At 37.0% G+C, this 27,964-nt stretch overlaps 2 protein-coding genes across 2 annotated transcripts in view; both read right to left on the bottom strand.

The window, feature by feature from the left end:
- Positions 1 to 129: 129 nt before the first annotated feature.
- Positions 130 to 7,817, bottom strand: etfdh (electron transfer flavoprotein dehydrogenase). The gene is made up of 13 exons (XM_056769535.1): positions 7,635 to 7,817; positions 6,051 to 6,200; positions 5,562 to 5,791; positions 5,248 to 5,329; positions 4,955 to 5,073; positions 4,473 to 4,550; positions 4,084 to 4,230; positions 3,867 to 4,007; positions 2,999 to 3,142; positions 2,746 to 2,914; positions 1,769 to 1,951; positions 862 to 1,083; positions 130 to 669 (listed from the first exon to the last, which is right to left on the bottom strand). The coding sequence occupies exons 1-13, from the start codon at positions 7,663 to 7,665 to the stop codon at positions 506 to 508; spliced, it is 1,860 nt and encodes a 619-aa protein (XP_056625513.1). The 5' UTR covers positions 7,666 to 7,817; the 3' UTR covers positions 130 to 505.
- Positions 7,818 to 9,289: 1,472 nt separating this feature from the next.
- The window catches only part of rxfp1 (relaxin family peptide receptor 1), a 37,173-nt gene continuing 18,498 nt past the window's right edge, over positions 9,290 to 27,964 (bottom strand). Inside the window, exons 4-18 of the mRNA XM_056769611.1 lie at positions 27,324 to 27,429; positions 22,625 to 22,696; positions 21,385 to 21,456; positions 21,181 to 21,252; positions 20,643 to 20,714; positions 20,407 to 20,475; positions 20,097 to 20,168; positions 17,852 to 17,923; positions 17,494 to 17,565; positions 17,320 to 17,391; positions 16,572 to 16,643; positions 15,527 to 15,756; positions 13,779 to 14,189; positions 13,080 to 13,298; positions 9,290 to 11,825 (exon numbers count right to left, since the gene is read on the bottom strand). Of these exons, the coding sequence (XP_056625589.1) occupies positions 11,515 to 11,825; positions 13,080 to 13,298; positions 13,779 to 14,189; positions 15,527 to 15,756; positions 16,572 to 16,643; positions 17,320 to 17,391; positions 17,494 to 17,565; positions 17,852 to 17,923; positions 20,097 to 20,168; positions 20,407 to 20,475; positions 20,643 to 20,714; positions 21,181 to 21,252; positions 21,385 to 21,456; positions 22,625 to 22,696; positions 27,324 to 27,429 (1,994 nt within the window). The 3' untranslated portion in view covers positions 9,290 to 11,514. The remainder of the gene's footprint in view (positions 11,826 to 13,079; positions 13,299 to 13,778; positions 14,190 to 15,526; positions 15,757 to 16,571; positions 16,644 to 17,319; positions 17,392 to 17,493; positions 17,566 to 17,851; positions 17,924 to 20,096; positions 20,169 to 20,406; positions 20,476 to 20,642; positions 20,715 to 21,180; positions 21,253 to 21,384; positions 21,457 to 22,624; positions 22,697 to 27,323; positions 27,430 to 27,964) is intronic.

The following is a 27,964-nucleotide window of genomic DNA, read 5'->3' as shown; positions in this document are numbered from 1 at the left end:
TTGTCCATACGTTCGATATAAACACAACCCAGAGTTGCAATCGATCTAATCCAAATCTGTTCAATGAAATAAAACATTTTTCACTCTAAAACAAACTGTTTGTAGTTTTGTGGAAAGCGAAACAACAAATTTAAATCCATTCATTTATTTCTACCAATTAGTTATCAACTTTGACAATATATACAAAGCCGTATAAAGGTCCTGTGTTCACAACATTACAGTAACATACAGTTTAACATTTTGCCTTACTATTGCAACACGTTCCTTCGATAAAGACATATAAAATTCTTAAGATTCAACCTTGAAATATGCAAAGCAACTTGACATAATTACACTTCACTTCATGTCATTAAAGACGTGAGGAAATTCTGTTCCATTCAGGCACATTAGAAGCACTCTTAACAGTTTCACACAGGGAAAGCCCTGAAAGTTGTATAAACGTCCCAAGGTATATGGTTTGATTTGTGTGATCTCCATTTAAAAAAAACATGAATTAATGCTGAATTCACATGCCATTGTAAGCTGGACCCCCACTGCCCTCAGGCACAACCCAGTTGATATTTTGGCTGGGGTCTTTGATATCACAGGTTTTGCAGTGGACACAGTTCTGCGCGTTGATCTGTAATCTCATGCCATCTCCTGACTCTAGAGGAACATACTCGTACACTCCTGTAGGAAAGGAGAGATACAATTAGGTAGAACCACACGATTGTACGACAACGGATTTGCGTAAACACTGGCGAGTAGGCCGAGGAATTCATGAAGTTAATGATGTATTGTTGGGTGCAACTAAAAAAATAACTGTGTTTTTTAAGTCAAAATTGTTGATGCAGCACAAAAATAGATGCATACAGTACATACCAGCAGGACAGAACCTCTGCTCGGGGCCGTCGTAAATGGAAAGGTTTCTCGCCACTGGAACGCTGTCATCTTTTAGTGTCAGATGGGGCGGTTGGTCGTGTTCGTGATTGGTCCCGCTCAGAGCTACAGATGACAGAAGATCAAAGCTGATCTTTCCATCTGGCTTTGGATATTCTATGGGTGTACAGTTCTTAGCCGGCTTCAGCTGATCAGCATCCAGACCTACGGTACAACAGATCATTTGTATAGATAGTTTCAGTGGCAACAACATAAACATTATGTGGTCAAAACTTAACTTACGGTAGACATCAGCATAGAATCAATAACTGTTGAGTAGTTTTAATTTAATACAAATAATCTACAACAACATTAGTGCTGTCAAATTATTAATCGTATCCAGTATAAAAGTTTGTGTTTACATAATTTCTCTCTGTACTGTGCATATACATCTTTTATTTATAAACACATACACACGTTTTTGGGAAATAGGCACACATATATTTATATACAATTTAAATTATAAATAAATGTGTATTACTTTTAATATTTTACACTTTTCTTAAACATATGCATGTATGAGTATGTTTTTATAAATACAAAATTAATATGAACAGTACACAAACATATATAATGGAAACACATACTTTTTCCTGGATGCGATTAATCGTTTGACAGCCCTAAATTAAATATAAAATTACCAGCCAGAGAGATAACCAAACACAGACCGGAATTTAACTTCGGGCCAGGCGCGTGCATCCGATGAAACAGTCTATACTATTATGAAAAAATATTGGAGGCAACACTTAATCTTTTCGGCCATTGCCAGATGCATGCTGTAACGAGACTAAAAAAGTATAACACAAAACTATTACAGATTGCTGTAAGCAACCAAACAATAACTTCTCACCATTATGCTTTAGGGTCCACGGTTCTTTTCCTCTGAAAATCCAGTAGAAGATTCCGGTGTAAAACATCCCACCGTATAGGCCAAAGTAGTTATGGAAAGATGGTCTGATGTTTCTCACAGCATGCAACTCTTTCCATATCCAGGACTTTTTGATATCTTCTTCATAGTCGGGAATATAAAGTCCTAACAAACAACAGTTACATTCAGAACAATTTACAGACGTAAGTCACCTGACAGATAATAATATGATTCCTCAAGTGCATCCTTACATAGCCAGTTGATAGCAATTTACATTTTTACACAAGTTTCACTCCATGTCATTTTTGTAGTAGAATGAAACAGGAAAGTGCATTTAATATAACCATAATAATCCTTGTTTTTAGGGATGTAATGATTCACTCACGGTGCGATTCGATTCACAATACTGATCAAACGATACGATTTCTTCAGATTGTTTTTGAGTTGAACCAAATGAGAAATGAACAAATGCCTTTTCAATATTTCTTAGATGCTACATTTCTTTGTCAAATAAAATATTTTATGTCAAATGACAAATAACAACTTTTTAATAAAAAAACATTCCAAATCAAGTTAAAAATATAAGTATACAAACAAATGAAGACTTTGTCTATGCTTTTCCTAACTATTTTACATATATAAGAAATATGAGCACATCTTTGTTTTCCAAGATTGCAGGGCGGCCCCTGTGGTATAAAACATCTATCGCAATTAATTTAACATCTTAACCGACTTGAATCAACCGACTCACGGTGAATCCTTACATCCCTACTTTTAGGAAAGAAAAATATTAGAAATTCTCACGACAACCTTAAAATGGACATAGATGAAAAGCAAATTCTCTTACAGATGTCAGAACTACAAGCCTTAGAAAAACAAGGTTTGGACACCAAGACCGCATTAACATTGCACGCGTTGTTCTTCGAAAAAAATCGCAAAGAAGTGTGTGTGCGCACTACCTGCTGTTTCCGACTTCAGATTCTCGTCTGTAATCACCCTGAATGCAGATTCAGCCGCCAACATGCCGCTCTTCATGGCTGTGTGAGTGCCTTTGATCTTGGGTACGTTCATGAACCCCGGACTGCATCCTATCAGCATGCCGCCCGGGAACGTCAGCTTAGGAATTGACTAGAGGGGGAGAAAGTGGACGTGAAATGCTACACAAGAGAAAATGGGGAATAATATATTGAGTACTCCAAGTTTTCGACATGCCTGAAAACCTCCTTCGTTGAGGGCTCTCGCTCCGTATGCAATCCTGTTGCCACCTTCCAGGGTTGATTTTATAGATGGGTGATGTTTCCAACGCTGGAATTCCCTAAACGGGCTCAGGTAGGGATTAGTGTAGTCCAATCCAATCTGAGGAGACAACACAAATGCATATTTGCAGTACACCTATGATATGTTGCAAGACGTTTGCCGTAGATGTCAATTGGTCACTTGTGTCTTAATCAAATGGTTTCTTCCTGTTTTAATGGCTTATTATTCAGTTTTGAATCTTGAAATACCTCAAATGTTGGTGTTCAGTATATTCAATATGAATTATAATATTTTACATGAATATATATGAAATGCATCTGCAGGCAGCTCAGCAGTCGACAATTCAGTGCAATCATGAAGTCTGATTTAGTTCTGTCAATCGTACACTGATTTATATGTCCAGACAACCATGACCAATCAGACTGAGAGCCATTCTGGGCCATGTCGCCATTGGATAATAACCAGTCATCATGGCGACTCCTCAAGCCGTCTGGAACCGAATCTCAATGAATCACAAACATTGCATGAAATACCTCTTGATTGAAAGAAAGTGTCATTTCTGAAATACATTAGCAGCAGGATGCTAAAACGACCACATGACAAGCCGTGACCAAGACTTTCTTCACACTTCAAAGGCTTTTCACACATTGCTTTTCCTCATGAAAGAACACGACGGTATATGAGTAATAACATCTATGCAGATCAAAGAATTCTGACAAAGACATCAATCCAGCTCATTGAGCGTTTTTTTAAGGTGAAGGCTTCAAAGAGTATTGCTAGTCCAGGCAAACGTTTCAGACGTTTCGCTAGCATGCAGACTTACAACAAACCCCAGGGCCACCAGCGGTTCTCCTTCATTGAGGTGGTACAGGAAAGAGCCTCCGTATGTGTTGCGGTTGAGGGGCCAGCCGACCGAATGCTCCGCTCGACCTGGATGCCACTTCTTTTCATCGACAACCCAAAGCTGGAAAAAGCAGAGGGCAGATGTGCTTAAAAGTTCAACAATACGTGCAACAACCAAATGAACAAGAGGATCTTACCTCTTTGAGTCCGATAGCGTACGTCTGCGGCTCACAGTTCTCCCTGAGATTGAACTGCTTGTAGAGTTGCTTGGCCAGGTGTCCGTGGCAGCCCTCTCCAAACAGAGTGACCTTAGCGTGCAGCTCCATGCCTCTCTCAAACACATCCTGCAAAAGTTTAACCGGGCGTGAAATGCATTTAACAGATCGTTGGCGGAATGCGTGGCCTTTTACAAACCCCCAGTGTGGACGTTCAGCAAATTGTTTCACACTTTAATAATTTTTCTTATGAATATAAATCACCTATAACGAAAATTGTACCTCTATTTCGAAGGGCAACAGAAACCGTTTAATCAAACTGCCATGAGATATTCTTTTTGGAAAGGTAAAACCAATTGGTGATGACAAACCTTCGGAGAGCCGTCTTTAGCGATGCCAACGTCATTGGTTGCGATTCCTTTCATACTTCCATCCTCGTGAAGAAGCACCTGTGTACGAGACAAATCCACTTTAGTGATGCCAAACCGGTGGGAAATGAACGGTCAACAACAATTACTAATTTGGTGCTTTTATCTAATGCAGCCTACACAGACATATGGGTTCCTATATTTTTAGACCAACCTTCGATTCTATTTCCATGACTTTTCTTATTGTTTGTGATTAATAAAGCATTTTCTTTAGAACCCACAAAGACGTAATTATTTAGCTAAAATTTCAAAATGATGTAATTTTCCTTTTTTGATCATCTGAATTTAATTACCATCTGAGATTATTTCATGTATGTCGAACCACTCACAGTCCAAATGCACATCCAATTAAAATGAACTGCTTCATATCATAAGGGGACCCACCACACAGAAAGTTAATTCATTTTTTTGTGGGACATTCTGACCTCAGATGCTGCGTAACCAGGATACAGTTCCACTCCGAGCTCCTCCGCCTGCTCTCCAAGCCACCGTACAAAATGTCCCAGACGAACTAGGTAGTTACCATGGTTATTCATCGGGAGACCTGCATTCACAAATGGCTTTAAAAAATCACCCATATGAAAAAAAATCAACCAAAGGTCTAATGAATGATACAATATAATCCAAGACTTCTTAACCCACAGAGACCACTTATGTCTTGTTGTCAAAAGTTGCGTAACTCTGTAAAAAAGGACTTATGTAAGTAACATTAACCTACCTGGTAATATTGGAACTGGAATTCTGTATTTTTCTGTCAAAATTGAAAACTTGTCCTCTGTTACTGGAGTGTTCAGCGGTGCCTGTTAGACACAAATTACTTTTTTTAATTTCATTTGTGTCTAGACTGCTGAAAAAGGCTTGAAATAATATTCAACTGAACAAAGCTGGTACCAGTATGCATCATATCTATTCATGGCAGATTGCATTCAAGATATACATTTTCTACATGTACATGTAATCCCTGGCCATCGAATGGTGATGAATTGTTTATTTCTTGTCACAGGAACACAGTATGTGAGTGTATATTTGTACCCCTCTCTCCTTCCAGTCTGGAATAAGCTCATTGAGCGCGCTGGGCTCCAGACAGGCACCAGACAATGTGTGAGCCCCGATCTGGGATGCCTTTTCCACCACACAAACCCGGAGCTCCTTTTCATGCTGATTGGCCAGCTGCTTCAGCCGGATGGCTGCCGATAAACCGGCCGGCCCGCCACCCACAATGACAACATCTGCCTCATCTGCGAAGCGCTCCATCTCCACACCTGATGATAGACCGTTCAACAAGAATCTTTATGTCAACATTTTAATGCAGCAAAAAAGAGCAAAGTCCAACTTGGCCTGTGGTTCACAGAAACGCTAACTTTATCAATACAACGACCGGCAAAGAATAGGAGGAAACAAACCCATGACCTTTATTTTACCTATTGAGCTACTGGAAAATCTTGACTTTGTCTTCTGTACCAAACATACACCCTCTGCACACAGTAAGAGTACTTATGTAACATTCGGCACGCAACTGACCTTCCCATCGCGAGTCCTTATCTCTGGGACACACTGTGTAGTGGGTGGTAATCCGTGGCACAGAGACTGAGGAACTGCATCGCCTTGAGAACCCCTGAAGAGAGACATGCTCCGCTTGAACGGCTTTCAGTGCATGTATACACCTCAGTCCTGCAGAAACATACAAATACATTACGACTGAGCTGTTGTTCCACTAAGAACTTTAATTGTAAGGTCAGTTAAGTACCGCAAGACATTCACATGAATTGGAAATACGTTACATAAATCTTTATTTATCCATTTATGCATTTGGACAACGTTATGCATTATCCTATACATTGGTTTCAAAGTATCTGCAATCCCCTGGGATCGAACCCACGGCCTTGCGTTGTTAACGCAATGCTCTTATCACTGAGCTGAAATGGAAAGTTCACCCTAAATTGAAAATTCTGTCATCATTTACTGACCTCTTGTCATTTTAAACTAAAGACTTTCTTTCTCCTGCAAGACACAAAAGAACATATTTTGAAGAACGTTGCTAACCAAAACCCATCGGTCCCCATTAACTTCCATTGTATGGACACAAAACCAATGCAAGTCAATGGGGAACACCGATTTTCATTTAACAACATCTATCAAAATATATTCCTTTGATTCCTGCGGACGTAAGAAAGTCAAACAGGTTTGAAATGTCAACAGGGTGAGTGAATGATGACGGAATGACCTACTTTTACCAAATTACTTAAGGACATTACATCATCACAGCATTGTTTCTTGACTGTGGCTCCAACACCTGCTTATCAAATACGGGGGCATTGGGAATTCATTTTGTCCAGGAACTGTCCTTTATTCCTCGTGCTCTTGAATTGTTTTATGAAGAATTAATGGGTGTTTGATGTATTTGTATTATACGATCTTATGAATATTATCTCAATATTGTTATTTATCTCATTGCACACAATTTTTTGGCGAGTTTTAAACATGCTATAATACTTGTTTTATACATGCATATGTTATTGTTTGACTTATTTCAGGATGTTGTGAAAGCAGTGTGCAAACTTTGAATAAAATAAAATAAAATAATAAGCATGCAGTTGTGACGTAACATGAACAGATGACAAAATGTATCAATTTAGTGCATCACTGGAAAACAAAGTATTTTCAAACTTCATAGTAAAAAAAACTCGCAAAAGGTTTTGGTATAGATTTTGTTGAAACCAGTAACTTTGTATTGGCACCTATTGTATTATTGCTCCTGTATGACTCTTTGTAAATCGCTTTGGATAAAAGAGTCTATATAAATAACTAAATTTAATGTAAATGATAGTGTATATGCTGTATGCCAGAACATCTCACACGCAAGGGCACACACACACCTACTCTGACCTATATTATTTAAACTGACCTTTGCCCTACTTTCTCTCTTTATGGCTCAAAAGTATACTTAAATGAACTGCGTATAGGAGAAACATATAAAACATGATCTCATCGTTACATTCAAAAACACGGTTTGTCCCATACACTGACAACATACTAACTTACACTAAACATTCTTCATATTTACAGAAACAAACCAACTGCACGATAGTGAAGGTGAGACGGTACCTTGCAGAGAATATCTACAGACTGGAACCATTTAGTGAGCTGAATATACACGGATTTGCGGCTGTGACCTCAGTGCCGTCCGTGGACAGTGTAGAATATACAAATATCACCGTGTTACAACACAGATGTCATAACAAATCCGAGTTGTGAAGCGCAGCGCGGAACAAAATGACGTCGAAAGAACGCGCCGGAAGAGATTGGAGCGGAACGCCGCTGATCGTGAACGCATATGAATAGAACTTACAGAGCATCCGCGATAGCAAGTAAGTTGATCATTCTGACTAACCATCGTGTAGAAATTCACATTGGACCGTAGGGGGCGCTCTACAGTCTAAGTTACATAAAAAAATTAACCCCTTCATTGTCAAAGGCCCTTGTACAAGACACCTACGTTTGCTTCAATATTGCGCATGTCATTTTTTAATCGAATCATGACAAACTATATTTCACTTAAAAGGTCTCTGGGAATACAGATTTCTTTGGTGTTTTTAAAATAATTTATGTAGGGAGATTAATTGTCACTTTTATTTTTGTAAAAATTCTGATCTGATCATGTCCAAATATATAGGCTACTGTATCGTTGGATACGTCTGAGACTCTAGAATACATATTTCATCAGTGTTTTATCAAATAATTGATTAAAATTGATCCGTAAATGACAAGAAGGTGTCAAAAATAGTTTTTTTTTTCAATTTCGTCTGCATTTAAATTCTTATCTTATTATGAGAAACATGATATTGTTGGAAAGGGCTAAGACTCTAAATACACATGTGATCAGTGTTAAAGAATAATTTAAGTAGAAAGAGAAATTGATACATAAATGATAGTTGATTCATAAATTAGTGTGCATCAAAAGTATAGTTTCGTACAAATTTATTTGTTCTGTGCTTTTGTATATTTTCACTGTGTCTGTTTATTGGAAAAGTAAAAGATAAGAAACAAAAATGTGGTCAAATTTCAGATTATGTGTTAAAACAAATGGAAAGCATATGCACCCTAGTGGATTTGTGTAATAGAGCAGCTTAAACAATCAAAATTTGGTGTATCAAGACCAAACTTGTCACAACAGTTGGTGACCCTTGGTACTTTGATTTAGGATTTTTTTGAACGTAATTTTTTAAAAAGAATACATAAACCTTATATACTTTACAATAAGCAATCATTAAACATTTTTTTGAAGAATGTCAGTAACCAAACAGATCTCATCCCACATTGACTCCCATAGTATCTATTTTCCCTATGGCAGCAAATAGGGGATTACTGACATTTTTCCGAAAATCTTCCTTTGTTTTAACAGAACAAAGAAATGTTTACAGCTTTGGAACAACCTGAGAGTGAGTAAATATTAACAGTTTTTTTCATTTTGGGTGAACTGTCCCTTTAACACCTAAATCACAACAAATTCTCACATATGAATAATCTGCATGTTTTCATGTAGCAGAGGTGAGCAGCAACATGTTCACAGACACAATAAAATATAATAATAAATAATTCAAATATATTGAAAAATTAGCTTTTTATTTGTTGTTATATTTACATTCACGTTCAACCGTTATGAATGTCCTTTATTGTCACAAAAACAGTGTGTTTTTAAAATAAAATATTCTGTATTTTAATGGATTTAAACAGAGTCATTTTTTTACAAATATCACAGGTGTAGTAGAACTGAGGAGCACATCTAGGTGGAGAACTTTGAGAGCAACACTAATGGATTTGACCAATAATAAGTGGCAAAGTTTGTTTTCAGAGCCACGTCATTCATCATGAAAGCTTTGTACCTCATACATTTATATCAAACAAACATGTACAGGTCTTTAATTATTATCAAATAAGTGTTGGATCAAATTTCACAAAAACTTATCTAGGTCACATTACACCATAAAACAATACAACGGAAGGCTACTTAAGAATGAGAATAAGATTTCTGCATGACGGTAATCGTCTTTTAATGTATTGTGGAATATGTCAGACTTGCTCTTAACATGTTTGGTAAGATTCTATAATCTTTATACCAGTGAGTTTGCAGGCTGGCTGAAATTTTCAAAGGGATTTACTAAAATAAGCTAAAAACAGTAGATATTTCTACGCACAAAATCACTGATCATGCAAGTGATTCATTTAAAAAAAAAAAGCAAACAAGTTGGTTCTCCAGACATATTCCTTATGATAATTCAACACTGTTATCACTTTCACCCATGGCTTTGATCAATGGAAATGACTGGCTGATAATGAGACTGTATCACAATAAAAGTTGACATTTCTAGTACAAATCAAAACTGTCTATTCCAATAACATCTGTTAAGTGCCTGCACGGTGCTTTAAGGAACCACAGGACATGACACACTGTAAATATTCAAAACAGTTTGGCTGGAATTTCAATAAAAATAATAATATACAATATATCGCAATATATAGACTTGTATATCTGTACGATAAATATACAATATATGCTACATACATCTTTTAGGAAGGCAAAATACGACCAAAGAAAAAACACGACACATTTTAAAAACAGATAAGTTGCACAATAGTATCAACACTAAGACATGACGTCAAAAAATACAACAATGTGGAAAAAGCATTGAAATGTGTCTCACAGAATGAATAACACTAACAGTAACAGATTATTTGTCATGTCTTCTATTCAAGACCCTGTGTACACGTTTGTAAGCAAATAAAGCCTTTGCAATGGCTTTTTAATACACAATGTAATTGTGATGGTGGTTGGTCTCTTTAACCCCTGATGAATTATTTCCAGAGAAAGACGAGCTGCTGGAGGTAGGCAGGGGGACAGAACTGCTGCACGAGCACACAATACATCATCGCATTATCCTTTCGTGTTGTTTACATTATGCACGTACACGCCGATTGCCAACAAAACACAGACATATGACTTAGTTTGACTTACCGCATGCGGTTCAAGTCCGGCATCTTTTAGTGCTGGGACCGCGACATCTATCCGTGATCGTTTCAAATGATCTCCAAAACCAGCGTTATATCAACCGTTTAAATAACATTCATCACCGAAATGCAGTGAGCACAAAAACACAGCTAATCTTTTGTCAGCCGAGTTAAGCGGCATTGATAGGCGTGAAGAGTAGGCGTGGACTTTCTCTCACGCTACCGCTTGGTCTTTCGCACAGTGGATGACGCATGGGCATGCTTTTCCAGAGAATGGCCAGTAAAAGGAATAGGATCCCTGTTACGAAACAAGGATCCAGACTTATAAAAAACTTTCCGAAACAAGTAGGAGTGCTGGGGGAGTGCAGCAATCACAGAAATACTACGTCACACGTCCAACACGGTTTTTAACAAGTTGACCATGTTAACTCATTCGCCGCCAGCCTTTTAAAAAATAGTTGCCAGCCTACACCAGCGTTTTTTAACATTTTCACCCAACTTTAATGGCTCACAGTAAATTTTCTCTAAAGAATATATGGACAAACAATATGTCAGATTGAAAGAACGGAGTCTCACTTATTGCCAATTATTGCCGTAAAAACTCATCTTTGGCGGAGAAGCGTTTTTTTTTTAATTGACGAGATAACTCATCAATGGCGGTGAAAGAGTTAAGCATGAGAAGCCAGCATGTTACCCCATCTTTAATGTATAACAGAATGAACTCAATCGTCCTGAGTGAGCTGATGTTACAAACATCTTGCCACTGTCTGTTTTATATCTATTGTCCTTTTCTCTCAACACTCCACTCCCTAAACCCCACACGGACAAAAGCAAGCATTCCTTATATGCAGTGTGTCTTTGTGATCCCTGTAGTAAGTTCATGCATGTAAACATCAACAAACATACAAAATTGTATGCTTCGTCATCATGAACCCTGGCTATGAGGTGGAGTGGACTGCAGGACTCCAACCGGACCACCTCACGTGCCGTTCGACACTTCCACAGGCAGTAACTGCTTCGCCCCGGAGGTATTGGACATTTCAGATGGGTAGGGCAGGTAGTCGGGTGAGCAGAGTGATTGACTGTTTTCCTGCAGCGGCCACATTTCCTGGCCTGTGAATGAAGGCAAATGCACGGGGTGACTGCTGAAGAGGGGTCTTCGCTGTCTGTAGTTGGACCACACCTGCAGCAGCGTCTCTTTAAAAGGCCGCGTAGTCAGCGTGTACAAAATGGGGTTCAGTGCGCTGTTGATGGGCAGAATAAAGATAACAACCCACGAACTGATGGTTCCTGCAGAAAGTACAAAAAGAGAAGAAAATTATGGATTTGTGGTCATTTAATCGTTTTGTTTTTGAGAAAAGTCTACTTGAACCGACTATCAATTATGTTCAGAAAAAAGAGGGCAGAGGGACAAGGTTTGTGTCTACATGTGATATTTAAGACGTTAATTATATTTTGCTGTTATTAGATGCGTCTGCCTAAATTGTGTGATAATTAGACCCTGACTCCATATAGCATTAAAAGCAAATTGAATAGTATGTTTTATAGACAAATGACAAACAAAAAGCTGATGTGGGACCAATGCTTAGAAATCTGATTTCCCTGGAAACAGACAGGTTGCTTGTAGGGTTAGTTTTAATACCATCTAGCAATGAATGTGAACCTGTTTACATTTGGCTTTTTCTAAAGCACATCGATAAGTAGCAGATTTGTGATTTACTTGAAATTACATTAATAGGACTAATGCAATTGCTGTAATAAAAAGTCGAGTTAGATAGATCACAACATCCATTGTATATGTTTTTAGGAAGGAAAGATGATTGATACACTTAAATTAATCTTCAAAAATGTTACTTTTAAATATCTCCAATTTAATTTAAAGTGTAATGTGAGTCCAACATAGTCTAGAAATCAAACACTGAAATCTTGAGGGTTCTTTTCTATTTAATAAAATAAATTCCAGTAATATAAATTTGATTTGAGTTCATGCTATTTAGTTAAATTTTTTATTGATATCTCAAATTTGATTACATTTTTAATTATTCAGTTCAAAGTAAAATAAATCCAGGTTTTATATATATATAACACATAATTCCATATAGGTCTACTCAATATTACAGTTGTGCAATTCAAAGATTTTATTTATTATGACTGAGGGGGGGCCCCAGGTACTGACTTTGCTTAGGGCCCCAAAAGTGATAAACACACCACTGCATAGGCCATATAGTGAAACCAGTTCACCCAGCAATTGTTGCATGTAATGTGGATGAAAAGCCTGTAAGTATTTTAGGATACTGAACGTATTTAAATGCGAGCCGTGAATCATATGGTCAACAACTGAACGCTTCACAAGTGAACGAGTCTTTATATTACACGCACAACTGACTTGTTGGATGCCTTTAACTTTTTCAATATTGAATGACATTATGGCAAACGAAAAAGAAAATGAAAGAAAAAATAATAAGTCAAGCAAGCAAAACAAGATTGAAGTTTTATCTTTGAGGATGGGCTGAATACTTTTTAATGATTCCGCAAACCACTTACCGGGAATTTCGACCTCCATTAGCGACAGGATCTTGAGGATGAAAATTGGAATCCAGCACAACGAATCAGTGATCACGATGGAGAAAAAGCGTTTGGCAATTGTCAGCTCTTTCTTGATGTGGTTGCTGTATTTGGTCGTCTGTGTTCCTGTCCTCTGGATATTGTAAAACATGCTTCCATAAGACAGCACGATAATGAGAAAAGCCACCAGATTCAGACCTATTAGAAAACAGGATGTGTTTTTGACTTTGTGATTTATTATACTGTATATAACAGTGGAAATACTCAATAAATTATAAAATTGTTCAACAATTGGTCCAATATAAAACAGAGGTATTAGCAGATTTTTCTTCAAAAATTGTTAGCTAGGTCTTGAGAATAGTGCAATCGTCTTTAAACACTGTTCAGGTCAAGAAAGATTACGTTAATGTTGAGATGATTGAACTCATTTTCTCTCACAATATGGTCAGTGAACTCACCCCTTCTCTCCAATCCAAACTTAGACCTCTACTGACCTCTATCATACCCAACAAATTGAGCAACCCCATAGAGCATCCGCTTTTGCAACAATATCTAAAACAATACTCATATAATGAGAAAAAAAGCTAGAAATGAAGGAAAAGATACATTTGAAATAGCACATTGAGAATTCTAATAGAGCAAAGATGTCTACTTTTACACTTAGGTCGCCACACTCACCAAGAAAGATGACGATGGAGTAAATTTGTGCACCGAGTGTTTCCGGCTGCTCTGAATGCAAAGGGAAACATACGCCATTGGTTCCATAAAAATTTCTGAACACCCCTTTCAAGACCAGAGGCAGAAAGGCAATGATGAAGCCCAAAATCCAGATGGCCACCAGTATAGTCACAGTGCGTCTGCGACCCGGGGTCAGGTAACGGAACGGGTAGACGATACAGATGTATTTCTCCAGGGTGAGGTAGGTTAGGAGCAGCACTGAGACTTCAGTGGAAAGCATGGCTAGAGAGCCAATCACCTGGCACGATGTGCTATCCATCCAGGCTTGGGCGTGACGGTTATACTCGCCACGAAACTTCAGGTCATACGCTCCGATCATGAACAGGTAGACGCCCATCAAACCATCTGCACCTTTGTAAGACAAATAAAGATGAAAAATATCAAAAGAGGCATCTAGTTACCATATCAGGAAATAAGCCGCGCTTCTTTTAGATTTGGTTTAGGATAGATTACAGATTGACACTTTAATGGAGTCTTCATTAGGTGCTGTCAAGCATGCCGAGTTATAAACCACGAGTAAGAAATGTGTGTAATAAAACTCTTGATTTCAAGTGACAAGAGGCTAAAAATTAAAAGCCTCTAACAGCAGTCTGGCACTTTCCTCGCCCGGCTCATTTCCCCCCTGCTGTTGCCCTAAAATTGAGTTAAAACTGCATTTCTCACTCACAGAAACATAAGCGAGGCAACTTCGCCGTGGGGGTCAGGCTGACACGGAAAGAGGATTGAACAATATCGAACAATTTTGCCAAAGAGAGATTCGGCTACTGGGTGATGGTGCAGCGTTTTGCAGATTCCACAAGTCGTCTATTTACTCGTTCAAAAACGTTTGTCAGGGAAAGAACTGTATGCATTTGATATCAACAAATTTATAAGGTTTAGGAAAAGTTTCATACAGTATTCCTATGAATACTGTTTACGTCACATCAGTGAGCAGAAATCGTAAAGCCAAAAGCAATTCAAAATGTAATACAAAGATGCAGATTAATTATGTGTGAAATAGCTTTTTCCCCCAATGCGAAAACACAGCTTATGGCTATACATAAAGCTTTGAAAAAAAAGAAGGCATTCAAGTTTTGGCCTTAATCTGCATTTCAACTAAGAAAATGGCAAGGCGCATGAAAGCTGTCATTAAAAATCAAGCTTTTACATTTATATATACATTTTGAACAGATTCATGTAAAACATCAGTATCGTGTTGTTTAAAAATGAATGTGAAATTCTTTGCAGTTGTGAAGATCTGAAACATACGATCTTAAAAATAATGGTGCTTCACGATGCCATAAAATAACCTTTTGTGTCTAAAAGGTTCCATACAGAACCTTTAACATTCGAAGGTTCTTTCTGGTAAAAAGGTTCTTCAGATTATAAAAAGGTATGGAGATGGTTCTTTAAAGTACCCTTTGACTGTATGGTTCTTTGTGGAAATGAAAACGGTTCTTCTGTGGCTTCGTGTGAAGAACCTTCTGAAAGCACCTTTATTTTTAAGAGTGCAGCCTGCATTTATTTTTTATTTTTACCACTTTGTCTCATTCTCGTTCTCATTCTCATATTTTTATTTGGAAGTTGTCCAAAATGATAATTTTACTTACTATATACTTCATCTAAAAACTTTGGCTTTTTCTGGTCTGAGGCTATAAAATATAGAAGTTGAACACGTATGTCTTTGAAACTCCTGCAAAATGTCTTACAGCATAAGGAGATGATGCACATGGCGTGAAGCTTGTTCTCCGAGCGAATGTAGGACCGCATGCAGATCACAAAGATGTTGCCGAAGCAAGTTGTTGCCGAGACAACCCAGACAAAGACACGCAGCACGATGTTGGCCAACAGGTCCTCGAAAGATGAGATGCCATCAGTGTTGGGTTTGCAGCTGCGGACGTGAGGCGCATAGCCACAATACTGAAACTTCTTAAAATAGCTGGAAACAAAGGGGGGGATGTTAAACACATTCACAGCATAGTCTGTCTATCTGTCTGCTTGTCGATCACTTTAATTTTAACTGGCATGTTAACTGGTTGCTTTCCGCACTGAAACATTGCATCAGACTCGACTCTTTTTTTCTTTCCAATGCTGTCCAGCAGCTCTGACTTAGTTCTGCTATCGCTCAATCTGTCCTTACTGAGAAAATATGCGATATGATATTGATATATGAAAGTATTTCAGAGACAGCGAGGATGTTTTGAGAAGAATTCATAGTAAACAAAAAAGCACATTCTCACCCCAACCGGAGAGGAAACATTTGAAATTACTTGAAAGATTCACACGGCGTTCTCATTTTCCACAGTGCGATTAAACATGCACCATTTGCAATGCAGACACCCAAGGCATCGTGTCCTCAAGTGGCCGAAGTAGATTGAAAAGAGAATTGCAAACACTCAAAGATATATTCCAGACACTCTGCTATTTTGTCATGTTTTTCAGGATGATACTTCATAATCATCCCCAATTACTACATCAGTTTGTGTGAGAAAATGATAAACGTGCATAATTCTTAGAGTAATTTCTGGGGCAAGAATTAAAGAGTCTTAAGGCTTTTTAATGAGAGACTACATGTACAAACAAACATTGGGAGACTAAAGTCTGAATTAGGTTTTAATCCATCTTTCATCTTTTGTTTAACGATTGAAAAATAATGTTCGCACCAAGGCACGCAAAACCGAATGTTTTTCGTCCAAGGGGGTGAGAAGCCCAAAAAAAAAACGTTAATAATATCTATCAAAAAGCAGCACTCACATGTGAGTCAGATTCCTGAGAGGCCCAAACATCTGTCTGTGGATGTTCCCAATTTCAATTCCTTCAATGCTCCTGTGACACAGAAAACATTCTCTTAGGGGTCCCTATTAACATTCTGGGATTCGCTTTACAAATTGTTACCCCTCTTTCTGTTGTTATTTCTCCTACAAATATGCAGTTTTGTCTACGAGATGTTTTCTTGAAGTCTTTGAAGTGTGCCCTTGAAAGCAGATTGTCTTCTATAGTGAATAAAGGGAGAGACACCGTTCGCAGCGTAATGTTCGGTAAGGAGCCTAGTGTTGTGCTGAAAGGGTCCGGCGCATTACTAAAATTGCTGGCGTTTTTGGCGTTTCATGCGAATGTGTGAATTTTGTAAGTGAGCCAGTGTAAGACAGGTAAAAATGGGAAAGAATGCCAACGTATTTGTCTAGATGCTCAAGTTGTGCTTGTTTTATAATAGACCGAAAATATTTGAGTGTCGTGCTATAACTGATTATTTCAAGCAAAACATTTGTAAAACAGACTTTTTTTCGCATATTTTAACAGTGGTAAACATATTCATTAAAATAAGTAAATCAAATTTCAGTAAAAAAAGACCTTGGTTCAAAGTAAAAGGAAAGTGAGTGTGTAAAAATATATGTTATTTTATATTATATGTTATTCAATGCAAAAAGTACATACCTCATAAATTCAAAATGAATGAAAAATCAAATAGTTTGCATATTGTTCACATTGACTTCAAACTTACAGTGACTTTAGTTTATGCAACTTGTGAAAATGGTCCACTCTCAAGTCCAAGATGGGATTGTGTGAAATATTCCTGCAGAGAACGTGTTGAAAATGAACATCACGTTACAATATATGTTCTGTTTACAGGCATTACATTGATAATGTGCACAATCGACAGTAAATAATGACTCACAGCTGAAGCAAATCTCCAAGACTGATGAAAAGATCAGGAGGAATCACTTCTATTCTGTTACTGGACAAATCCCTGTGGGGAGGAAAAAACGTTAATGCCGCATGCATTCAGAAAGGCTTTTGTTGACAGAAGTGATGGGTGAGCCAGTCGTCCAGACTCTTTGATGACTGGTGCAACTGGTGGGGACGGATTGAAGAGTTGACTACGAAATTTATGAGAAAATCTGTGCGAGCATTATTTTTTTATCATTGCTCTTTTCTCAAAAAGACCACAGAAATAGGTCACGACTAAACTGCAGAGAACACTTTGTGGTGATTATTTTGGCAAACGTTTATGATGGAAATGCGTCAGAACTTACAGCTCGCCCAATTTTGGAAGAAGAGAGAAAGCTCGCTCGTGGATGTAACTAATGTGGTTCCTCTGGAGGACCCTGAAAAACAAATAAACATTTATCTCTCCTGGACAGAAACACATCTAGCAGTTCAGAGAAATTGAATGTTTAAGAACTCATTACACAACAAAAGTACACAACTCACAATGATGAGAACAAACAATTTCAGCAGTTATAAATGGTATCTGACCTTTAATCAGGAGAGTCATTCTTGCGTAAAATCAGTGAAATTATGATAGGATAATATTGCATCTTATTCATGATTCAAGTCCACACAATTTGTTATTTTGCTTAATATGTATAATATGTAAATGAGTGTTTTCATGGCTTCTTGCACTTTCATTTCTCACTTGTTATTTATTTCTTACAAGCATATTACATGTTTCTTTTTGTGGTGCTAAGAAAAACTCTGCTGAAAGCCGTTTACTGTCCCGTGTTATTATCGGTAATATCTCTTAATGTTTTATATATATTTTTACCGTGATTTTAATGGGGTCATATGGCGTGAATACGTGTTTTTCTGGGTCTTTGGTGTGTTATAAATTTCCCATGCATGTATTAGACATGTTAAATTGAAAAAATGTAAGTGTCGGGAACAATAGCGTTGGAACCTGATGTTCCAAATATGGTAAGATCCGTTACATTTCCGTAACATGCTTGCAGTATTCGACCAATCACTACGCACTGGTTAACTGGCCAATCATAGCATGGGCATAAAAATGGACACGTTCCCTCCATCCGAGGGTTTCTGTCTATTGTGAAATAAATGTATGTATACCTGAAATATTTAGCAAATAATAGTAGAAATACTAAGAAAGTAAATGCCCACATATTGGTGACAATTAAGTGACTTTTGCACAAAATTTTGCGAATTTCAGACCCCTTGTTTTAAAAAGATCCACAGCTTTCATTCAGTTGGAAAAGCTTGTTTACTCAAAACTTGTTTACTTCCTGCAGTATGTGCGCGGTGGATAAACTAAACATTATGTTGACTCAACAATGAGTACAACACAAAATTTAAGCATCTGTCACTGTTACTGACTGTTTGGGTACATGAACATGAAGATTGACGGCTTAATTGTAATCAACTTGAAAATACACTGCAATAAATAGTTTTAAAAAATCTGCAAAAAATCTGCTTTTTCATTGAACCACAGAGAATTTTGACTGTATTATTTGTGTCCTTGTGTAAATGTTATGGTTGTTTCCCCCCACAACTGTTAAATGAAATTTACGCCCATGAATCATAGCACACCACGCTTTTCAGAGCGATGAGCTACAAAGAGGAGATACAAACACGGCATGTAGAAAATACAGCAATTCTTAACCTTAAATCGTGTATACACATTGCATTACATCTAAAACAATGAATAATATTTGTTTCAGCCATGTCATATCACCCCTTTAAGACCATAAAATATATCCTAAAAATATGAATTATAACATTTTGAAAAGTATGATGTTCTGATATTTTATGGCATTTTATGCCTTTAATGGGCTAGTCGCACAAGATGGCGCCGGTGCGCTTTTTGCGACCCCAAAGTCTGCAGACTACTTTCCGGTCGTTTAAAATATCGAGTTGTTTCGGCTTAACGAAGTGCTCAGCAATATTTAGAGGTTATGTCATATTCCTTTTATATTACTTTCTACTACTTTTTTTATCTAAAAATCACCCATATTTACCGGCCACAAATCTTCCTTTTCCCATACAGTGTCGCCATCTTGTGCAACGACCAGAAATTACTCTGCCGACCCTGGCATCCCAAAATCTCACTGCACCATCTTGTGAAACCTAGAGAATTACCCTGAAACAAACCCCTGTAAAAAGTGACATTTTCTGGCTGCTGTGGCGGCAGAAAAGTTCCATAATTTAACATTTCTTTCATATAAAATTTGATGTTTTTCATGGTTATGTAATGTATATCCAGAATTGGGCATCGCTGGTGGGTGAATATACTGAAAAATTAGCTTGAACTTGAAATTTTTGAAAAGTGCCCATAGTTTGAGGAACACCAACAGTCTTTAGCTGCTGTTTTAGTAGTTAGTTATTGAAAGCAAAAAAGTATTAGACTAAAATCTTTTCCTGAAAATAGATTTTTAATCGATTTGGGGGATTTGGAAAATAAGGACCTTAACTTAATACAGTTTAATAACCGCCTTAGCGAGAAAAAAAGCCTGAGTAGGAAGAGAGCAGAAGGTTTGGAATACTCACAGCACGGTCAACATATTACAGGACCTGAAGGTAACATTTCCCACGGTTTCTATCTTATTTCCTTCAATGTCTCTGTAATCACAATGGCACAAAGAAATGTTTAAGTGGTAAAAAATGGTAAGACAAATCTATTCTACTTATTGATTAAGATTTAGTACAAAGTAGTTTTTAATTAAAGCCAAAGACAACAATCACATTTTCTTCATATCTTCTTTTAAAATTTCACTGATGATGAAACAACTAAATCCTTGTGACCTCAGATAGAATAACAAGAGTGTATTTTGTATGTTCACATTGCATTCAAACTTACAGCCAGTTTAATCGTGGCATCTCCAAGCATATATCATCAAGCTTTGTGAGAGCATTGTTTAGTAAGACTCTGAAAGACACACAGCACACTTTTAAATCCAAAAATAACAATCCTTACAAATCCTTCATATGCATTCACGTTAAATCAAAGATTTCCAAATTAACACCTTTTTTATAATGTTAATAAAGACTTTTTAAAATGTGAGTGACTGAAACAGCAACAGGTCAAGTACTCACAGCAGCACGAGTGAATGCAAACCAGAGAAGGTCAAAGATGTGATGTGTTGAATATTGTTGTTCTCCAGAATCCTTCAGGAAGAAAAAAAGGAGAAGCTCATTAAAAAAACATTACGGCGTCACATTCTGAAGTGTTTTGTCCAATATTTGCTCACAGGATGCTAATTGATGCAAAAGGGCTATGATCCATAATTCAATGCCATTCAATTAGACGTGTGATGGAAGTTCAAATTAAAACTCCGGCTTCTTTAGAGTAGCTCTGAACATTATGTGAAGGGTTCATAGACTACTAATGAGTGATAAAGGAACCACAGATGAAATAGGGCGAGGAAAAGGGGTTTGCTACTAGATCTCACCATTTACAATGTAAAGTAGCCCTTTCAGTCATTTTAGGGTATTTAATCATTAAGGAGACTAAGTATTATGGTTCAATTTAGGTAACTGTAAAGCTCAGGCGTTTTTTCTTTTGACTGCTGTAAAGCATTACAGTCTGGATATATCTAAACATTTATTTGACATCAACAAGAAAAACACTTACAGCCATTCTAATTTGTGCAAGTCCTGAAACACTCCAGGAAGTAAAGTGGTGATTCGATTATAGCTAAGATATCTGAAAAAGAAGAGATTCATTGAAAAAACACGAAATCTGATTTTTTTTCAGGGTGGAGACACACAATACTTATCTGAGAGTTTCAAAGTATTCAAGAAATAGATATAGAAGTCTGCTGTTGTCAAAACTCACAGTCTCGTAAGATTGTAGAGACCTCTAAAAGCAGGGGGGTGCACCACCTTAATTCGGTTGTGCTGGAGATATCTGAAACATTACCCATATAGAAATCACATTATTAAAAGATGCTGACCTCATTGGCTTCCTGATTATATATAATGGTATTCGTTCTTCTGTGAAAAACATTCTTTAACCAAACAGCAATCTCTGGCAACCATCCACAGTTATGCAGCTAGTTGCCAGTAACTTACTGTAGATTTATATTTATCTAATTTACTGGCAACAGTTTGTTCAAAGATAAATGAATATTAAACAATAACAAGTATTTGTCTTTACAGAAACCAAAAGATAAAATAACAGCCTCATGCAAAGCATTCTGGGAACCAGAAATCCACATAAACCTTTTTCAGGTTTTATTCTAATTTCGAAGTGAGGCTGTTATTTTATAGTTTTTCTTCTGTAAGGATAAAGACTTGTTAATGTTTCATGATGATTTATCTTTGAACAAACTATTCCCAGTAAATGACATACATGTAAATCTACAGTAAATTACTGGAAAACTGCTTCCAGTAATACTGTAAATTCCACATAAATTCTTAACAGCACAGCATCGTGGCAGCTAACTTTGCGCATGCATTCTTACACACGTATTCTGTAGAAGTTAGAATCTAGAAAAGATGATTGTTTTTGTATTGTACAAGCCATTTGACCATGAAGGCATTGTGCTTTCTATTCCCACAATGATTGTTTGCCACTGCTGAAAGATTAAGTCCGATCATACAACGAAGCCACAATCTGTCACTAGATAATGCATGTTTAGCTAGAGGACAAAAATATGGGTCTGATTCCGTCAGAGTCAGCTGGCGCTCCTGAACGAAACAAGAAGACCAGACGAAACTCACAACAAACAAGCACATCTGGTGAGCCATCCAAGTACACAAAAACTCAACAGCTGGGGAAAGAATAACTAAACAAAACAAGATATTGAGGCTGATTTGACAGGTTAAATAATAACGCTCTTAAGTTCTTCGAATTGTTTGTCTCTGCACAGATACAACTCCTGCAGAGAACAGAAGGTTTTATTCCACAGGGAAAGTTTTATCTCACTTATACTTCACAGAGCTCTCATAGGGTGGCACTCAAGCAATATTCTGATAAACATCTGCGATAAAGCCAAAAATGCATTATTACCATTACAGTATCTATAAAGAATAATAACAAGAGGGTTTTTTTGGTAGAGCTGATATGGTCTTACAGCTTTTGAAGGCTCTGGTAGTTGAAGAACATATCAGGATTCAGCTTTCTCAACCGGTTCCTCTGTAGAGACCTAAGAGGAGGACAAGATACCTATGAAAATGTATCGGCAAAATTTGTTTGTTGTAATAAAGTGCAACTGAGTACATTTCACACTGGTCGTGGCTCAGAAAGTTTCTCCCATTAATCTTCTCTATAGACGTGACAAAAAGTTTTGCAGTTAAAGAGCTGGTTCGTGCCATGAATCAACCAACCAGCTCTGAGATGATCCGCAACATTAGCTTGATTTAAGCAAAGCGCATTTGAAAATCGCAAAGAAAAAAAGAGTGTGCGTATGTTTTCTTTTATGAAGGATTAAACTAGTCATCCCACGCAGGAATATTGGAATATACATAATATTAAATAAAATCATTATAATTTGATCCTTTAAGTAGGACATAGGCACAACAAGCAACATATGATGTCAAAGGACTGCCATAATTTGAATGCACATGCATTATCATACACCACCTTAATTAAGTTAATTTTGTCATATGAACATGAAATATATTGAATATTTATGATTCTCTCAATCATCTGTATATCAACTCGTATTGTATTCTTATGCTTATATACTGTAAATACAAATACAACACACATCTAATCCAGATACAGTGAGTTTCATATTCCAGATGCTGGATATTCATGAAGACATACACACTCTGTGACATCACTAAAACAGCTGTAACATTGCTTAATAACAGGAGAAGGTTTAAAAGCAATGATTTTCATAGAGACATAGAACGCTGTCTCTCTACCACAAATCAAAAGGTTACATTGAATTTATTCACATCACATCTTGCCAAATTGTCAGTATTAAAGAAAAGTAGACTAGATGTAGATCTCACTTTTTGACAGCGGCATACTAATGATGTGCTGATGATCATATACAGCCTCTATACAGGAAACAGGGCCTTGATTAAAATCTATGATTTGGTATTGAGTTAATATGCATTTCAAATCAGTTTAAACTTGAGAACTGCTAGATAGGTTTATATCAGCTACAGTTATTAGCTGAACAATGCAGATTCTTATGCGAGTGAGAAACATAGAACGAAGCTTTACAGTTGTGTGGAGAATATTGTTGGCATAATTATCTCTATGCTATTTTCTCTGTGTCAGTGTTCCAAATGTATCAAAAGACAAGCAGAAATTGGACTGTAGAGTTAGACAAGAACCAAAAACAGAAATGTTTTGTAATGGACCCCATTTTGTATAGTTGTGCATTAGTGTCTAGACACTGCACTTTTGCTCAGTACTGACCAAAAGTGATGTCCAGGAAAGGGATATTCCTATAATATCTGATTTAGATCTGGCCCCTGATTTAGATTAAACCATCAAATGATGAGGTACACAAATGGTGCAAAACACCGACAAACTTTTTAGGTATTTATTTACAAAGAAAAACAGAGAACATGAACAGAAACAGGAGCTCACAGGACACTGACTGTATACGGTCAGACCAAAAATGATTCAGACACCACCAGATTTTTATATATTTTTTACAACGGGGTGCAGGATCCTGTAGTTCATTTATGTAATGGTTGGAACACACTACAAGACTTTTAAAATCTTTACTTGATATCATACACTTGCAGACTTTTTGAAGGTTTCAAATAGAAATACTCTAACTGATCAAATCCGCAGACTGAAGTCCAGACTGAAAATCTGGGCAAAATTTTAGCAAAAGTCTAGTAGTGCATTTTAGTCTAAAGTGAAGTCTAAAGTCTAAATAAAAAGTGTCTGTACTAGCTGTAGAAGATAAAACCATCACATCTGTTTTAAAGTAAATAAAGTTTGCGCTTCTGGACAAGAAAGAGCCGCAGCAGTACATGCTAGGAAGTGAAGACTAAATCTTTAATCTGATGTCGAGAGATCAGTCAGTCATAAAGCTTTACTCGACTGCACGTTTGTGAATATATTATTTTTTATTCCTTTATACATACAGTGTCTGTTTTTATATTTTTGAAGTAGCCTGGAAAATAAATAATAATTTTCTTTCAGGATTCAAAACTGTTTAAACAGCCATTCTCAGCAACGAACTAAGTAGTTAGGCATATATCAAGTTTCTGCAGTTGGCTTTCAGAAACAACAATATAAATTACCAAAGTCTGAATTGAATTGTGCTGGGAAACAGACTAGAAAGGTGACTGTTTTTAAGGCACTATTTGTGACCTTTGTAAAACTGCTTTAAAAAAAACTAAGTACAAATCCTCTGAGGGAAGTATTCACCTTTTCCCTTAACAATTAATCTGAACACTATTTATTCTTTTACTATTGTAAGAAAGAAGTCATCATAATCATCACCTAAACTTTATGCATTTTTAATGCAGGCAAAAACTGGTAAAAGTTAAATGAAACTTTTTTTCAGAAATAGTTATCAGAAAAACATATCTGATCCAGACTATAATATGGATCAATAATTAGGAATCTATAATATTCCTAATCCTGACAACGCAACAGCGAAAATTAAGATTTATATGTTTAGGTTGCCATCCCTCATTGTGCTCTTGTCCCCCTTTGTCCCCCCATGTATAAAATCCTGGACCCGCCCCTGCTTATACCCCAAAATTCTTCATACAGTGGACTACCATTAAAATCGATAAAAATTGGGTCTAAAAATTTTTCAAACACTTTGGGCTGACCATGTTGCGCTAAGGTGCTCTCTTTAATGGCTAATGCAACATTTTTACACACCACAGACTGAACAAAATAAAGCATTGCTTGGTAAATGGTTGTCCAGAATTGGTATTATCTAATCGTGTACTTAAATTTGACAGCTGACAGCTATTCAACGTCATACTTTCAAGTTATCTGACATTATCAAGATGAATTTGTCCTGACATAGTTGAACTCTGAATTCTTGTCATATTATATGACCATAATTTAACAGTGAATAAACTTTGCTAATGTGTAAAATGTTGATGGTGTCTGAATAAATTTTGGTTTAACTGTATTTACAAAGAGAGACATAGAATATGCACAGAAAATATCTCAAAGGAATAAAGCATCCACCGACTACAGTTTTATTAGTTATTAATTTGTGAAACGTTTCTAGTAAATGATCTGCATGTGTTGTATGTAATTCCTGTGTGTATGTTTACACTGCAATCACGCAACATTCATACAAACTCTTGACTTTAGTGCATCAATATATTGTAATGAAGAGCGAAGATGTTGGAGAAGTTTGACATCTATAAACGTATCATATGCACCCAAAAATATAATTATACAGATATTTCAGTTCTAATCAGCACTCCAAGTGCACTCAACAAATCTTCAATCTATTCCCACGGACCTTTGAATGAAGATAACTACAAACAACCTCTAATCCTATTGCATTCTGCCTCACTATAATTAAAGCGTGACCATACTAAAAGAACAGAAGTACAGATGCCTAAGAAAATAATCAGCTTTTTGAAAAGTGGGTAACCCTGTAACTGGCCACCTGTCCACTCAACCCCAACTACAACAACAAGTGGTATAGAGCAGTGATTCTCAAAAGCCGTCTTTCCACTATCGGGCCAGAAACACCATGGGGGGCTCCAAGATGGATTCAATAGGAGCAAAGATTTTGTGACATTTTATGAAATTTTATCGTAAATTTTATGCAACCAAATGTCAGAAAAATAAGACCACCAACCAATAGATCTTTCAGCATGCTCTAAAAAAGAGTTGTTTCAGGCACATTGTCGGCGTGTTGCTATTTTGAGGATCTGAACTGAAAATTTAAAATTTTTTGGTTATTTAAAGAGCGCGTTAGTAGAAAAGTTGCCTCTGGGCCCACACTTTTATTTGTTACACAGAGGGAAGCGCAGCAGCACACAAACATGGCAAATATAAAAATAAATGGAGTACAATGTAAAAGATGATTTTTGTGCACATAAAGAAAAATTTTTGGAGAAACGTCCAGTCTTTGCACTTGCAAAGTCCTCCGTGTAAATAGCGAATCCGTCATGGCGTGAGCGCAACTTAAACTTAAAGGGAAGGAGAGATGAGACTCTGATTGGTTTACTGCACGTTACGCCCAATAAACAATCTTTAAGAGAATCGGGACAATCCTTTTAGACCTTAAGCCTGTGTTCGTATTGTTTTTCTGTAGTTAAACTAGCAAAAAGTGGATTCGGACACACCCTGAGTCCACTTGCGCCGTGCGCTTTATGCCATGCACGTAGATCGCGAAAATTTACGCCCTTTAAGAGTTTATTTTGGGGACCGCAAAGTGATGTACTCTACACAAAGGGGGCCTTACAACGAAAATGTTTGAGAATCACTGGTATAGAGAATATATGGGTAGTCTGTTACATAAGAGTCATGTACATACAGCAGATAACCTGAAATCTGTCTTTTTCTGTTGTATTTTCCAATTAGAAGCAATTATACCTTTTACGTGAGAGTTAGGGAAAGGCAGAAAATGAAGATTGTACAGCGATATGAAACAAGCTGGTTTATTACCAGAAACTACTGGTCCACAGATCAAACAAGGACAGCACGGTGATATTACAAAACACACGCCGAAGCTGATTTAGTCCACTACATGCACTCTTAACAGCCATGCAAACTTCTAAGTTTCCATTTAGCAGCAGGGCCTTTCATGCATTACACTTATGACTTCAACAAACACCCCACAAACTGCCACGTACACAGGGCGTAAAACTCACATCATGGTGACATTAACTGATACAGTGGGTACGTCTTTGAAATGTGCACCATCACAGTCCAGCTCCAGATCTCTGCACTGGCACTCAGCTGGGACGTTCCCAAGCACTGGGTGATAGAATGAAAGGTTAGAGAGAGGAAAAGGGAGATAAGGACAGAGAAAGGGATGGAGAGAGGAAAGGGAAAGACACTTTAGATACACTGCTTCATGTGTTCTGCATTTGGTCTTTGTGGTGATATTTATTAATATGTAAAGAGTCAAGCTGAACTAATAACCACAGGATTTCTTTGCATACATAGTGGAACCTATCCAAAACACTAGACAGCTTAGTGCACTAATATTTCCTAATTAGATTTATTTGATCAAATCTAATCCTTAAATCTAAAATAATAATTTTTCAACTAAAAATACTTTGTAAATAAAAGCGTTATAAACAAGTGTTTAAAACACCCAGTAGCATCCAGAATTACTCATGTTTGCTTTAAAGAGAGAGTTCACGTAAAAAACAGCATTTATTTATCCTCGTATATAAGTCATATCTCTCTCATATGGTTCATTTAAAACCATGTGGGTCTTTCTGCTGTGGAACAGAAAGATGATATTTTGTGAATTGTCTCTGAGGTTTTGTGTCCATACAATGGA

Source organism: Triplophysa dalaica, chromosome 16 (genome assembly GCF_015846415.1).
Source record: "Triplophysa dalaica isolate WHDGS20190420 chromosome 16, ASM1584641v1, whole genome shotgun sequence".
In the NCBI taxonomy this organism is placed as follows: Eukaryota; Metazoa; Chordata; class Actinopteri; order Cypriniformes; family Nemacheilidae; genus Triplophysa; species Triplophysa dalaica.
Note: the sequence above shows the minus strand (reverse complement) of the source record. Positions and strands in the feature narration are given on the sequence as shown.

Excerpts from the sequence above, each read along its gene's own strand:
- etfdh (XM_056769535.1), bottom strand. The coding sequence starts at position 7,665 with ATGGTTCCAGTCTGTAGATATTCTCTGCAAG. Across the intron at positions 6,201-7,634 it reads CTGTAGATATTCTCTGCAAG|GACTGAGGTGTATACATGCA; the intron begins GTACCGTCTCAC and ends ATGTTTCTGCAG. Across the intron at positions 1,084-1,768 it reads GTGGACCCTAAAGCATAATG|GTCTGGATGCTGATCAGCTG; the intron begins GTGAGAAGTTAT and ends GTTGTACCGTAG.